At 29.4% G+C, this 15,096-nt stretch overlaps 1 protein-coding gene across 1 annotated transcript in view; it reads right to left on the bottom strand.

Annotated features, from left to right (window-relative positions):
* Window positions 1-667: 667 nt before the first annotated feature.
* Window positions 668-15,096, bottom strand: part of LOC105620475 (glycerol kinase) — a 35,878-nt gene continuing 21,449 nt past the window's right edge. Inside the window, exons 2-11 of the mRNA XM_012201963.1 lie at window positions 10,722-10,801; window positions 9,874-10,132; window positions 9,423-9,640; window positions 8,736-8,948; window positions 8,545-8,655; window positions 7,578-7,834; window positions 6,740-6,945; window positions 6,482-6,625; window positions 6,285-6,371; window positions 668-765 (exon numbers count right to left, since the gene is read on the bottom strand). Coding sequence (XP_012057353.1) covers window positions 668-765; window positions 6,285-6,371; window positions 6,482-6,625; window positions 6,740-6,945; window positions 7,578-7,834; window positions 8,545-8,655; window positions 8,736-8,948; window positions 9,423-9,640; window positions 9,874-10,132; window positions 10,722-10,801 — 1,673 coding nt within the window. The remainder of the gene's footprint in view (window positions 766-6,284; window positions 6,372-6,481; window positions 6,626-6,739; window positions 6,946-7,577; window positions 7,835-8,544; window positions 8,656-8,735; window positions 8,949-9,422; window positions 9,641-9,873; window positions 10,133-10,721; window positions 10,802-15,096) is intronic.

Here is a 15,096-nt window from a genome sequence, read left to right as displayed (position 1 = left end):
AGAAGAATGTATGACCATGAAGAATGTATAGACACGTTTTATATATTATATATGTTTGTAACTATATATGTTTGTGTATGTTTAGATATATTTATATATGTTTATATGCATGAAAAATTTTTACCGAGAGATTAAAGAAAGTAAAGCGTTATATACAATCAGATACATAAAATAATAACTTCCGTATTCTATGTAATTGAAAATTGTATACATATATATGATATTTACAATAAATAATAGTAACAACAAAGATGAAATTATATGCACGCGAAGTAAATTCAAAGTAAATATCTCACAAAAAATTCTATTGTTCCATCTCAATCCTACAAGAAATCTGATATTGTTATTTCACAGAAAATAAGATTATAAACACATATATATATTTTGTGCTGATTATTCATTTCTAAATCCGAAGATCAATGATTAGCGTATTTGTCCTGGATGAGGATCACTATGAATGTAATTCTGATAAACCGCATCGAAATGTATGAAACTCATATTTAAAGAAGCAATATTTTCTTTCTGATCATTTCATAATCACTCGTCGTATCGATGTATGTATGAGTGAATAAGCTTTACAATCATTTCAAGTTTTTTCTGCAATGAGCTGCAATTAGAACTATCCACTGTCTACGGGAACTTGCATATCGATAATGTTGACTTGCTGTCACCGTTTCTCTATGTAATAACTTAATCGCAGAAGAATAAAGCTTGATATTAAAAACCAACTGGCAGGAATAGATGCCAGTATGCAGTACCTTTCAGCTGAAACATCAAGAAAAATTATACATTGGATGTAAGATTTACGTGATATAAACCAGGGAGCGTAATAGAAATAATATTTGAAAAAAAATTGATTTTTAAAATTATTTTTAGCGAATATCATGTCCGGATGATTTTAATGTCTAAAACCTTTTATATTTAGAACAAAAAAAATCTTTTTTTAATTCGTTAGACATCAGGAACATTCTGCTTTTATATCGCATATTTTTAAAATTTTTTATACGATTATTTTAGAATTGTTTTAAAATTAATGCTATGTTTTAAAACATACACATTTATGTCAAAAGCTGTTATTGAAAATCGATACATAAAGTTTCAAAAGAAAATTTAAATAATTACTGCTTTTTAAATTTGAACAACAGAAAATTATTAAATAATTATTAAATAATTTATATTATTATACACAATATATACATATATCTGAGTGATTAAAGGAAGCCCACTTCGACCGACAATAACTTTGCCAAAAATTATCATAGGATAACGTTCCTTTTTTTAATTAATGTTTGAAATCTCTATTTTAAGACACTGTGGCCAGATTTTAAGTTTAATGCATCCATGAGGGCGCGCGCGCGTATTTGTCATATTAAAAATTATATACAGTTTGATAGAATGCACGGACTTTGTAAAATTTTTTTAAGGAACGCCATTTACAGGCATGAAGTTCAGACTTTCAAAAAAAAAAAGAGTTGCGATTTCGTTTCAAAAGTCTTTTCAAAGTTACACTTTAAAATTACCTTTGAATTTTTGACATATATATAATAGTAGTAATATACTACTATAATAGTATAATAGTATAATAGTAGTATACTACTAACTCTACCTGCATTATTGAATATGCACCGATGAGATTGCTAGATGAATTTTATACATCATATTTCTACGTGTGTGTAAATTTCAGTAATGCGTGTTGCTTCCACGTTGCTTGATTATTGTTTGCAGTCGATTCCTCATATCAATGCAGACCTTAATTTCTTCTTACAGAATGTACTCATTCCAGATTTGTACTAGAACTTATGATAAGTTGAGATTAACAGGTTGCCAAATTTTTCTCTTAATCTACGACTCATTATCTAATACAAATCTGGAACAAGATATGCAAAATCCATGCAGCAACCTCATCATAGTGCATCCGGTAATGTCAGTAGTATATCTAAAAAAATGCGAGAGTAACTTTAAAGTGGTATCGCATAGGAGTGGCTTGTAGCAGAAAGAGGGTAATCGTCCGAAGTGGCAGCGCATAAGGGCACCGGTGATGAAAAAAAATTAGTGTTCAAAAATTGCGATCTGCAGCAATTTTTGAACAGTAATTTTTATTTCCCCACTATGTGCTGGTATTTAAGAATGAGTTGATAAGCGAAGTGAATATTAATGAAGTAATAAAGTAACTTTTTACAGTTTTATAATTAATATTTACCTGGTTACCTTCTCTCTCATCATATTTTCTTCGATTTAGGAGATTTGTACAATATTTATCTGCAGTTTTTGAACGAATTTCTTTCGAAATATCATTTTTGCGCTACAATTGAAAATGTATTGTCGGCTCCTTGTCTGGCACATATTAAAAGTACTAATTTTAAATGCAATTATCTTTTGAACATAGTTACCTCCCCCTCTCAAAATGATACATATGTATAAAGAATATCATTATCTTCAAATAGTAAAAAAAAAAGTCTTAAGAAAAATCATTCTGTGATATAATCACCTTAAAATGCTATAACTTTGCGAAAAAAAATCGCAATTCAATCTTTTTTTTAAATTAAAGAGGAAAGTTCGAACTTTACATTTGCCGCTACAAATAATATTCCCCATCAGAAAAATTTTGCAAGTCACTTTTCAATTTTCAATATGACAAACATACCCTCATATTTTGAAAGTTATAGTGGCAGAGGTACATTGAACTTAAAATCTGGTCATAGCGTCTTAAAGAGAGCTTCCAAACTTTATTTAAATAAAAAATTTAATTAAAAAAAAATCGTTATTCTATGATAATTTGTCGTAAAGTTATCGTCAGTCAAAGTTGGCCAAAATTTTTCTATGCCATAATTTTTTTTAACAGTAACATATATATATACAATGTGTTCAGTATAATGGTCCGTATTTTTCAAACATTTCCGACAGTTTAGAAAAAATTGAAAAGTGAGTTATTTGTTTTATATAGACTATAACATGCAATAAAAAAATATTTAAAAAAATTTTTTCATTATTGTGTAGTTTGTATGAAACAAATAAATATTCACTTTTCATTTTTTTTAAATTGATTTATGCTTATAATAGTATTTTTTGCTAATAGGATATTTATGATACATACATATTATATATTTATTTAATAAAATATGTAATAAAATCAATATTACATCATAAAGAAGACATTTCGATAGTGATAGATTCGAATCCATTTTGAAGATCCAATATTATGAAATATACAATATTATGAAAAGAACTATAAAGAATTATGTACGATGCCATTTAAAAAATTTAAAATGACTTTGATTTTTATAAAAAAAAAATGTTTGTAATTTTTTTATTGCATGTTGTAGCCTGTCCGAAACAGATAAATATTCACCTTTTAATTTTTTTTTTAAACTGTCGGAAGGCCGAAAAGTGCGACACCGTTACACTGAACACTGCGCGCGCGCGTGTGTGTGTGTGTCTACTCAGTTTATCTCTACTGTCAAATTTATATACTGTTGGATCTTATAATTTTCAAACATAGTCATTTTCAAATTTTAGTGTTACTCTATAAATATTTGTCATTGCATTTAAATATCTTTTTATAACTTTAGAGCGTTTCTTAATTAATATAATTTCTACTTGTTACAGAATTCACACGCATGCACATACAGTGTCAGATTAATGCATAAGCAAACAAAGTATTTGCCTAGAGGCAAATTTATGGGAGTGGCAAATTTTTCAAGATAAAATTTTCACATACCTGAAATAAATTTTTAATTTGTTAATCTAATATTTTTGCACTGAGCATATTTTACCAGAAATGATATTTTAAATATACAATTAAAAATGTATTATATTTATATTAAAACTAAATATAGGTATAAAAGATCAAAGCTTGTATCAAAACAATGTAAAAGTAATACAAGGATGTATGAGCAAAAGCCAGATTACAGTTGCTAAAACATAATCATATTTCAAATAATATAAAATAAAACATACGTTTCAACCAAACAATGAAGTCATTATCATGTCATTCCAATAAATATAACAATAATTACATCCTAATGTTTATACATTCGCAAGTTAAATGATGAATTTATATTCTAATGACTATAATTACAATTAATTTAGTTAATTAAAAAAAATGCAATTTAATGCACGAAATCTGCATGTTCTCTCTATTTTAAATATTGGTCGGTGTAGAATACATAATTGAAAGAGAGATCATACAATTAGCTTGGAATTCAAAAAGGACTAATATTACAATAGTCATTTGTTCATGAGAATGTTCATGAGAATTCTTTATAAGAATCTTCTATGTTTGCGAATTAGAAATGTCTTGCAATCTGATGAAAATTATAAAATCAATGTAATGCTCGGACTGATTCTTGTTAAAAATTTTTGTATAGATTATGCTTTATGCTTTAAAATGTTGTTAGTTGTTGCAACTGTTGCAAGCTAATTGTATCTCTCTTTCAATTATGTATTCTATACTGGCTGACATTTATGAAAATAGAGAGAACATGCAGATTTAGGGTTATATACTCTTGTATTACTATTATATATTTATATTACTTATTAAGAATTGTTGAATGTTTTTACCACCTAATGCGGGAGTATAAATCATTTTCCCTTTTATCAAATTTATAAATTAATGAAGCCACCTGGGGACGGCTAAATGTTTAATCCGTCACTATATATACACACGCATGCACAAACATAACTTTTACTTTACGAAATGATTATCACACATGTTTACATATAAATTTTCTTAAAATCTAACTTTGTAATCAAGTTTACTTTTAACTACACTTGATTATGTTTACGTTAATAATTATATATGTATGTACAAGTATATATATATATATATATATTATTTTATTTACATATACCAGACATATAAGCTTAAATCCGCTGTTTTTAGTCAGAAAAACACTATTTTTTTTTTCCTAGGAAGCAAAAACAAATTTATTCAAAATACTTGCCCTCGCTAACTATTTTTCCCATCTTTCGGGCAATTTGTATATCACGCCAAAAAATTCCTCATCTTTCGAGGCAAACTACTCATCAAGCCATTTTCGGACGTCTTCGTAAGAATCGAAGTGCCGCTCAGCGAGCGCGTGGCCCGTCGACGAAAACAGGTGATAGTCAGAAGATGTTCTGGTGAGTAAGCGGGATAGAGTAGCCCCCAATTTCCCAGTTAAGAGTCTCCAAGTAGTTTTGGAGACCATTGTTGATGTGTGCGATGTCGTGGAGGAAAATCAGTTTGTCATGTCTTTTCCGATAATGCAGTCTTTTTTCACGCAGAGCACGGTGCAATTTGATCAGTTGTTGATGGTAGCGGTGAGCATTAACAGTTTCACCAGGTTTTAACAGTTCGTAGTAGATGACACCTTTCTGATCCCACTAAACGCACAGCATCGTTTTCCGTCCGAAGTGATTTGATCTTGAGGAAGATGTTGATGGTTGGGGGAATCAACCCAAGATTTCTTGCATTTAGGATTCTGAAAATAGGATTCTGAAAATCCACTTTTCATCGCCTGTCATAATCCTGCAGGAACGACTTTCTTTTTTGTCTGGCAAGCAGAATTTGGCATGTGTTTTGGCGTCGCTCCATCTGCCTATCGTTTAGTTCATGCGGCACCCATTTTTTGATTTTTTTGAACCTTCCCCATGGCATGTAGCCGCATGGAAATTGCTGCTTGAGAAACATCCAATTGCTCGGCAAGCATTTTTTGCGATTGGGTATCATCCTCGTCCAAAAGAGCCTGCAATTGACAGTCCTCAACATTCCTGGGCTGATTTTCACGCTTCTTGTCACTCAGGACGTCAAAATTGTTGTCATTGAACCGGCGAAACCAATCTCTGCACGTTGTTTCTGATAAAGTATTGTCGCCATAGGCCTCCACAAGCATTCGATGCGATTCGGCAGTCGATTTCTTCCAATTAAAACAGAAAAGCAAAGCTTTTCCCGCATATGCTTTTTTTTTAGCAAAAAACTAGACATGATTATGAAAGAAAAAATGTATGTTGTTGTATGAAATTGCTGATGATGTGCACTGGTTAATGTTGACAGATGTCAAACACATAAAAAAAAGTGTGTTGTGTGCCCAGAGTAGCTTTGTTGCTCACTAATGCCACCTATGAGCAAACAGCGGATTTAAGCTTATACACCTGGTACATATACAAATATTTATATACGTAAACATTTAAAAAGACGTAAAGAATTGTTTCTGTGTCAAAGAGACAGTAAAGAGTATTTAAACTAGCAATCTGAATCACACCAGACATCTCGAACTTGGATTGTTTGATGGTTTTACATTTACCTGTCATTTGGTCGGACATTTTTCCTGTCACCCAACCTAGGCTCCTTTCCACCGCCATCTTCCATTTCTTATACCTCGCGTCCCTTTCTACAAAAAAAAAAGGAAAGATACAGCAAAAGTTGCATCATAACCGTATATTGTATATTTTCAGAAAAATAAGTCATGAAATTGTTAAATTACTCAATTCGAAAATTTACCTTCCGGTGTGGTAGTTGGAAGAAAAGTGTCGGTTGGTACTGTTTCTACTTCTTCGCCTTCCAGATCCCAAACATCTATTCCTTCAGCATGTCCGGCAACCATCGCTACACCTAAAGCCGTGATGTCAGGCACAGTTGACCTAACTATTAACCGAAACAATTAATTTCTATCTAAAAAATAGAAATTTCTACGATAAAAATTAAAATAAAATATTATCAGCTATATTTCTAGTACATAAATGCTGCCAATATACTTACATACTGGTGTACCACATAAATCGGCTTGCAATTGCATAAGCAGATTGTTAGTTGACATTTTTCCATCTGTATTTAACTTCGTTAACGGAAATCCGCAATCTTTGTACATCGCTTCAAGAATATCCCTGGTTTGAAAGCATACTGCTTCGAGGGATGCTCTAATTATGTGTTGCTTCGTAGTAAATGCAGTAAGTCCACAAATTATTCTGAAAGAAAAAAGCAGATCTTTTTCAAATACACTTACTAACTCTCATTTGACATTACAACCCAAACAACACAAAGTCTAAAATTATGACATAAGGTACGTTTTTAAATCATCCTTTAGACGCAAAGAACGTCTTCTGATCTGATTTTTGTTTGGGAAACTTTCAATCAAACAAAATATTTCGAAAATATTATAACATGCATCATGTGTAATTTATTAAATAACTTCCCTAGTGAAAAAGTTTTGCTGAAATTATTCCACATTTTGGAACACTTTTCAACAAAATTTCAGCATTTCAACAAAATTTCAGCATTTCAACAAAATTTCAGTTTAATTTCAGCGATTTTTAGTTGGAAAATTTATTTTCTATAAAGTTTTAGAAAAATTTCAGCAAAATTTTCAGACAAATTTCAGCAAGAATTTCAGAGAAATTTCAGAAAATTTCAGAGAAATTTCGATTGGATTTCAGTGATTTTTCAGTTAGCTGAAAAATTCACTTTCAGTGAAGTTTCAGCAAATTTTTAGCAATTTCGCTGAAATATTCCATGTTTTTATAAATAATTTCTACATTGTTTATGTTTACAGAATAAAAACTCAATAAATAGTTCGAGCAATTTTTAAAACTCTACCAACCCCCTTGCATCTTTTCTCCAATAAGGTGCATATAATCCTGTGAAGGCGGGTACAAAGTAGACGTCTCCCGTACTAAATACACTTTGAGCTAAGTGTTCACTTTCATGAACATCTTTTATGAGCTTCATATTATCCCGTAGCCATTTTATAGCTGCACCTGCAACTGCAATTGAACCTTCCAATGCGTAAACAGGTGGACTTTTCGGACCTAACTGATATGCGACGGTCGTAACCAATCCATGAGAAGAATATACTCTCTGAAAGAAATACGTAACAGATATGTTTTGAAAATCGTAATACAACTGAGAAGGTGATTCTTTATGTAGACATAAGTTGAAAATACATGTTCTGTAATAATTTTTCACAGAGAGCTTCCGAAAAAATCGTCTTTGAATATTTGTTAAATACGCGTGCACTTGACTATTTACTTGGTTCATTTGGTAATCTGATTATTTACCGCTATTTCTATGTCAATCTAGATTTATATATAGATATAGTTTAAAATAATATCTACAATTAGTTTCAATAATGTATTTATTTTATTAGAATTAGTTGAAAAATTATTAAAAATATTGCCTTTTATGTGACAGACAAATTCTTATTCGAAAGACAAAGTAAATCGCAATATGTTATAATTCTTCATTTCTTTGAACGAATGTGTAATATTATTTCTTAATTGAAAATGATATTCAAACTCGATTTTCTCAAAAATACAACTCTGTACGAAAAAATTTTATTGTATATTTTCAACTTACAATGAGAAATTACCTTCTTTTCGATTGTATTATGATTTTTGTGAAATAATAATTAATAAAATTAATAAATAAAATAAATAATTAATAAAAGAAGAGATTTAAGATAATAAATAGAAGAGAAAGATTTAATAAAGATTTAATGAATGAGAGCAAGAAGAATAAATCTAATTAAAATTTTTCTATATGTTTATGAATACTTAAGAATTACATACGGTATGCCCTGTGTTACACAGTAAAAAGCAGCCACTTCTATACGTATTTTTCGCTTGACCCTTCTTCAAACAATTTTGTCCGACCAAAGCAGATTGTTGATTTCCTAAAATCTAATAAAGAAAGAAAACAAAAAATATTATAATTCTATATTTGTTGTTTTCTGTTATTTTCATTACGAGATCTTACGTACACCAGATATCGGAATGCCAGACAACGGACCAATCAAGATTTTGCCATATATCTCGGAACTGCTTTTGATTTCCGGCAGCATTTGCATAGGAATATCGAAATATCTACATAACGTAGGATCCCATGAGAGCGTTTCAATATTCATTAACATCGTTCTCGACGCGTTCGTAACATCAGTGATATATAGTCCACCGTCTTTGCCTCCCGTTAAGTTCTGCAATAATTTTTTAAATTAATTGTACATCAAATCATGTAGTTTTTCTCATTTTGAGTGCATGCGAGCGCGCGCGCGCGCGCGCGTGTGTGTGTGTGTGTGTATGTGCGTGTAACGTATATGATTTTTAATTTCCTTAATCAGTACATATCAATACATATAAAAGAGTACATATCAATACATATAAAAGAGTAAATTAAAGAATTAGAATTTGTGCACTAATTTTTCGAATATTATATTATATATATAATACTTCAAATGTTAAATAAGTTATTTAACATGACAATCCTTGTAATATACAGCACTGTCTAATACCATCTGATATTGTCAACTACTGTTTAATATTAGTGATAATTTCCTCCCTCAAGATATAGCAAGTATAAATATTAGCGAGTGTTAATTAATTGGATAAGCCTAGTTAAGGTATACTCGTTAATTCTTACTACGCCTTGCTAATATCGCTTTGTCACATACCCAAACAACCCATGTATCCATGGTTCCCACTTTGCATCGTTTCTCACGAATTGCTTTCTTTATCGCCGGCACATTGTCCTTTAACCAACGAATCTTCAAAGCCGAAAAGTACGGGCTCACGGGCAAACCGCATAAAGATTTCAAATGATTTTTACTCTGATCCGGAAACTTCGCTATAATCTGATCTACAATCGCGTCAGTTCTGATGTCAGACCACACTGAAATCAATTACGTTTCAAAAACTGCTCGAATATTAATCAAACAACTTCAGATTTTATTTTTTTTCCTTCGTTTTTATTTCAAAAGAATTATATATTACTTTTAAAATAAATTAATTAAAATATAAATGGGACCTTAATAAATATTTAATATAAACCAGTCTTTTCAGATTTTTCTTGGACAAAAATAATTTCTTTTCGCAAATAGATTGGACACAAGCGAATCTACTCACCTATGGCATTATAAAGCGGATCACCGGTAATCGCATTCCACACTATCGTAGTTTCTCTCTGATTAGTAATACCCACTGTAATGATTTCGTCAATCTTTATACCCAGCATGTCCAATTTGTGAATTACACTCTTAATGCAGGCCTTTACTGCAAAAAGAATCTCTTTGGGATCCTGCTCTACACACCCTTCTTGCGGATTGATTTGTTCTATATCGATTTGATGAGATGCAATCTCCGTGACGTGCTTTGCATTAAATACCTGCAGACACAATTCACAATAACTGTTAAAATAATGATTCAATAAAATTAAAGTGCATGAATATTCATAAAAGAAAAAAACGATCTCTCAATAATATTAATTAAATCTACATTATGTGAAAATATAATTAAAAAATTTTTCATTAATAATTTTTTTAATAATTACACATAACTTTTAGAATTCGTGATTAGAATTTATTTTTATTTGTGTAATTATTTAAATAGCTTATTAGCAGATTAAACATTTCAGAGACTCAAAAATCTTACGAACATGATTTCACGAAAATCTGTTTGAAAAATACTCGTTATTATTTGCTATTCACACAATCTATGTATTGGCTCCCTAAATCATTAATTTGTTTGTTGATCAGTTGCATTTTAGCTACACTTATTTATATGCATCGTTAACAGCGTTATTATTAACATTTTTGATTTTATTTATTACACTGACATTTGAAATTATTTATTTATCACATGACAATGAAAATTGCAGAATCTTCACGACAGATTTCGATAAACATTTAGAAGCATGGCAAATTATAACTTGATAACTATTTGAGCTACTTACAAACTATTTACAATAATCTTACCACAAAGCGAACAGTACGCGTGCCAACATCAACTACACCAACAAGGGGTCCTGTTTTTTTCATCGTACTTGTCATTGTATCTAAAAAAAAAAAGATCATCATTAGATAGTTTTTAATACACATTTAATAAAAATTGGAAGAAAATAAGAAGACGCTTTGTGCGCCCATGATAAAAGCTGCGACACTAAAAACTCGAAGAAACATAATGAACACTAATCGAAATTAAAGGCGTGATATAAAATGTATTTCTCATATTATAAAACATCATCTCATGTCATAAAGAATAAAAGATCTGTATCATAATAGTTGTTATGTAAATCCGAAATATTTGTAAACAGTTAAAATTTGTCTAATTTTTTTTATTCCTTTATTTCCTAGATCGTTATACAATAAAATTGAAAACAAGCACATTTTTTTCTCGACGTGTTGACTTCAAAGAACACGCTATCAGCACTGCTATGTCATTCTACTTTTATTATTCATTAGATATTATAAAACAAAGATAGAATAAGCAATAACGCACTTTCTGAATGCAGTTTTTCATCAATTTATAAAATAAATCAAATATATGAAACACGGAATTCAATTTTTGAAAAAAGAATCGTTTACGCAAATTTACATGCACATTTCGTGTTTCTCGCCTAGTAGTAAGGATTAAATCCTAATATAATGCTTTTCCCTTTTGAAAGAAAACTTTCTATATCCTTTTCAATATAAGTTCTTGTACATATATCAATTATTAATTTCTATACATTGAAATATCGGTATTTATAAATCTATAGATAAATCTATAGATAAACTGAGAAAAAAAATTGAGAAAAAAAATTCTTATCTACATATTAAAACATATTCTCTAATGTTATATTTGTAATAGAAACGATAAAAATTAGTCTTACTGTCAAGAAACCAATTTCTTCAGTGAAGATTTAATAAAACATAAATCAATCTACAAGGACTCCTTAGTATTCAAAAGAAATTTGGAGATGATAGAGCAATAGGAGTCGGGTAGTCATTGCGCAAATAATATAAGAATATAATACAAAACTCTTTATTACAATGATATAATAATATAATGCGCTTACATGTTTCGGCTCATTTTTGAACCTTCTTCAGAGACATAAATCATCTTTATAGATACAATACGTAATAACTATCTTGTCATAGTGAGCTCCCTCCACTATACAAAAAAATCCTATATCAAAATTAAACTCAGATATTAAAAAGAAAAGAGAAGAATAATTTTTAGAATATATCAGAGATAAAATTTGTAAGACTTTAATAAATTTAATTCACAATGAAAGTAAGGAAGTTTACCACGAATATAAAACATCATACCGCAAATATAATAAACGATAAACAATAAATAATTATCTGGTCAAAAATTAGTTTTTGTGTAATAATAAAGAGTTTTGTATTATATCTGTATATTATTTGCGTAACTACCGCCCCCGACTCTTTATTGTCCTGTCATTTTCAAATTTCTTTTGAAGATTTAATATGTATAGGATTATAGTCTTTCAACTTTCGCAATAGTATTCAATGCTGCAAGATTCTTTAATTCATTTCAAGCCGATATTTTCTAACAATGATACAATTTTGTCACTTACAATATTAAATATTTTGATACACAATATCATATTCTGTTTAAAAAAAATCAATGAAAAAATAAATAGATGAAAAAGAAGAAAAATAATAAGACAAAATAAATGGTTTTACTATCCACGACAGAAAACTTAAATACTTAGAATGTAACTTAAAAACTTAAAATTTTCATATAATTGTTCTTCACAATCAATTCTAATCGAATCAATTCTAGTCGACTTCCATGTGGATTACCGGATAAAAATTTCAAATTACTTTATATATGTTCTTTTCATACTATATTTGTTCTTTTCATAAATTTGTTCTGTGATGTCATAAGCGATCAATATTTCTTCGCGTTTTTATCGATCAGATTTATGAAGATACGTATTGTCAAAAACTTGTTTATGAAATGATTATTAATGAAAGTTATTAGAAATGAATTTTATCAGAAATTAATTACGCGACAAGGCCAAATTAAAACAAATGATATAAGATGTCAAAGTGTTCATTTAAAATAGTAGAAATTCACATTTAATGATTAAAATTGAATGTTTCGAGGTGCACAGAATTCTTTATCAGTAGTATGGAAAAATTACAAATAAAGATGCATAATATGCAAAATGCGCTGCTGAAAAAAAAAATTAATATAATTTAATTTAATTTTTATTATTTTGATAATTTCGAAAACGCGTAGTTATTTAAAGTTGTCTTTTTTAAATTGTTTTAAACGTTGACAAAATAATGCGTTGCACTTCATTCGTTTTTCGGCTTTATTTTTGTAACTTTTGGTTTAATTTCTGTCAAATTAATGAAATCATAAATCAAACATCAGAAGAACATTGTAAGAAACAAAATTCGCATTATATAACTTAAATTTTGTATCCAAAATGTCACCGTACCTCGATATCTACAACACTTAGACGATTTTAATTTTAATTTCCTTCATCACCATCTAGTATCAAGTTCATATACTTAAAAAACGTTCTAGTTAAAAAATTACTTAAAATAAAACTAAATGACGCGCGCAGTTCGATCAGTCATTTCCATAAACAATCTCTGGATCTAGTGAGAAAAATCTTTTTTAATATTCCATCTTACATTTGTGACAGATTCTTTAACACGCAATTTGAAGTATTAAAACGTCTTTTAGAATAAGAACATATAAAATTGAACAAAAAGATGCAATAGCTTCTAAATAAATACAAAAAAAGAATAATAGATAGTATTAAACCTAAAATATTCTTCCTCATCAGGATCGTGAACAACTCAACGATATTAAAAGCTTGCATCCACCCACTTCATAACAGATTGAAGTGCACATTACTCTCTGTTTAATGACAAGAATCAGAATTCATCTCTCTCAAACATCAAAAACAAATGGTTTATTAATTTATCAACTATTACCATTCATAACATTCAATGTCTCCTTCAATTCGATAATAATTTTTCTTTATCTCCAGTTAATCTCAAAAAGTCAATTCTTGAATTTATCAAAAACATTGAAAATAAACATTATATATAACAGTATAACAGTATAACAGTATAACATTTCCGAAACCAATCTTTTCCTATATTGAGGTTCCGTATCCAAAATTGCAATGTTCTCCTAGTCAAATCAGTCTCATTTTTTCTTGCAGCCGGTGATCAGTTACCGTAACTGAACGGGTAAATGTATTCCACTGGATATGATTTCTGTGCTCCGTGATTCTGAATTTCAACTGTCTGCTCGTCTATTCCACGTCACTCGCGTCGCAATTCTTACAAGAAATCTTATACATTCGATTTCACATTATGCGGCAGCGGATCCTTAATGATCACATTATGCGGCTGCATCTTAATGAATTCTCGTTTTATTATTATTATTATAAAACGATACTTTAATATCGCTATTTAATCTTTTAGTTAAACTTTTTGGTAATATTAGGAACACAAGGAACACAGTAAACCATGAAAGTCGCACAATTTCAATATTATTTTCATTTTTACTTTTTATGATGTTAGACATAATAATGTTCTTCAGACGATTATTAATATTATTAAAAATGAAACTCAATCATTCTTTAACAGTATTTTAAGTATAAGACAAAAATTGTTAAAGTAAAATTTTGGATTCAAAAGCAAAATTATTCTATCAACTAATCTCGTAACATTTCTCTTCCTCTCTCTTTCTCTCTTTTGAGAGATAAAGTGATACAATAAAAAATTTAAATGTCTACCCGAAAACGTTGGTTTGTGATACCAATCAAATTCTATTACACTATTATTATTAATTAAGGTAACATCCAAAAAATTCAATCTATCTCCTCCAACCTCCATAGTAAATTGGAGCTTTGAATGCTGAGAGTTAAAAATGTCAAGAATTGACCGAAGAAGTAGGTGCCGCCATGATTATATCATCGACATATCTATAATAAAAGGGCAATGGAAACTGAATAAAAAAAAATGTTAAGGCTTTACTTTCCAATTTTCGTCCAAGTCCACAGAGTTTTGTATTATATCTGTATATTATTTGCGCAACGACTACCATACCTGACTACTATTGCCTTCATCAAATTTCTTTTGGACAAGTAAGGAGTTCTTGTGAATTAATTTATGTTTTGTAAATGGTTTTGTAATTTAAAAAATGTTATTTGATTAAATAAATATTAGAATTTAGAAGATATAGAACACCAAAATAATAATTAATAATAATTAAGAAACGATCCTCTTGAAAAGAACTTTTTACAGCTGGAAACATAGCTGGAAGTTCTTTTAATTACTTACTTTTAGTAATTACTCTTAACTGTGATTA

This window comes from Atta cephalotes (assembly GCF_000143395.1).
Source record: "Atta cephalotes unplaced genomic scaffold scaffold00027, whole genome shotgun sequence".
NCBI lineage: Eukaryota > Metazoa > Arthropoda > Insecta > Hymenoptera > Formicidae > Atta > Atta cephalotes.
The sequence above is the reverse complement of the archived record's forward strand: the minus strand, read 5'-3'. Positions and strand labels throughout refer to the sequence as shown.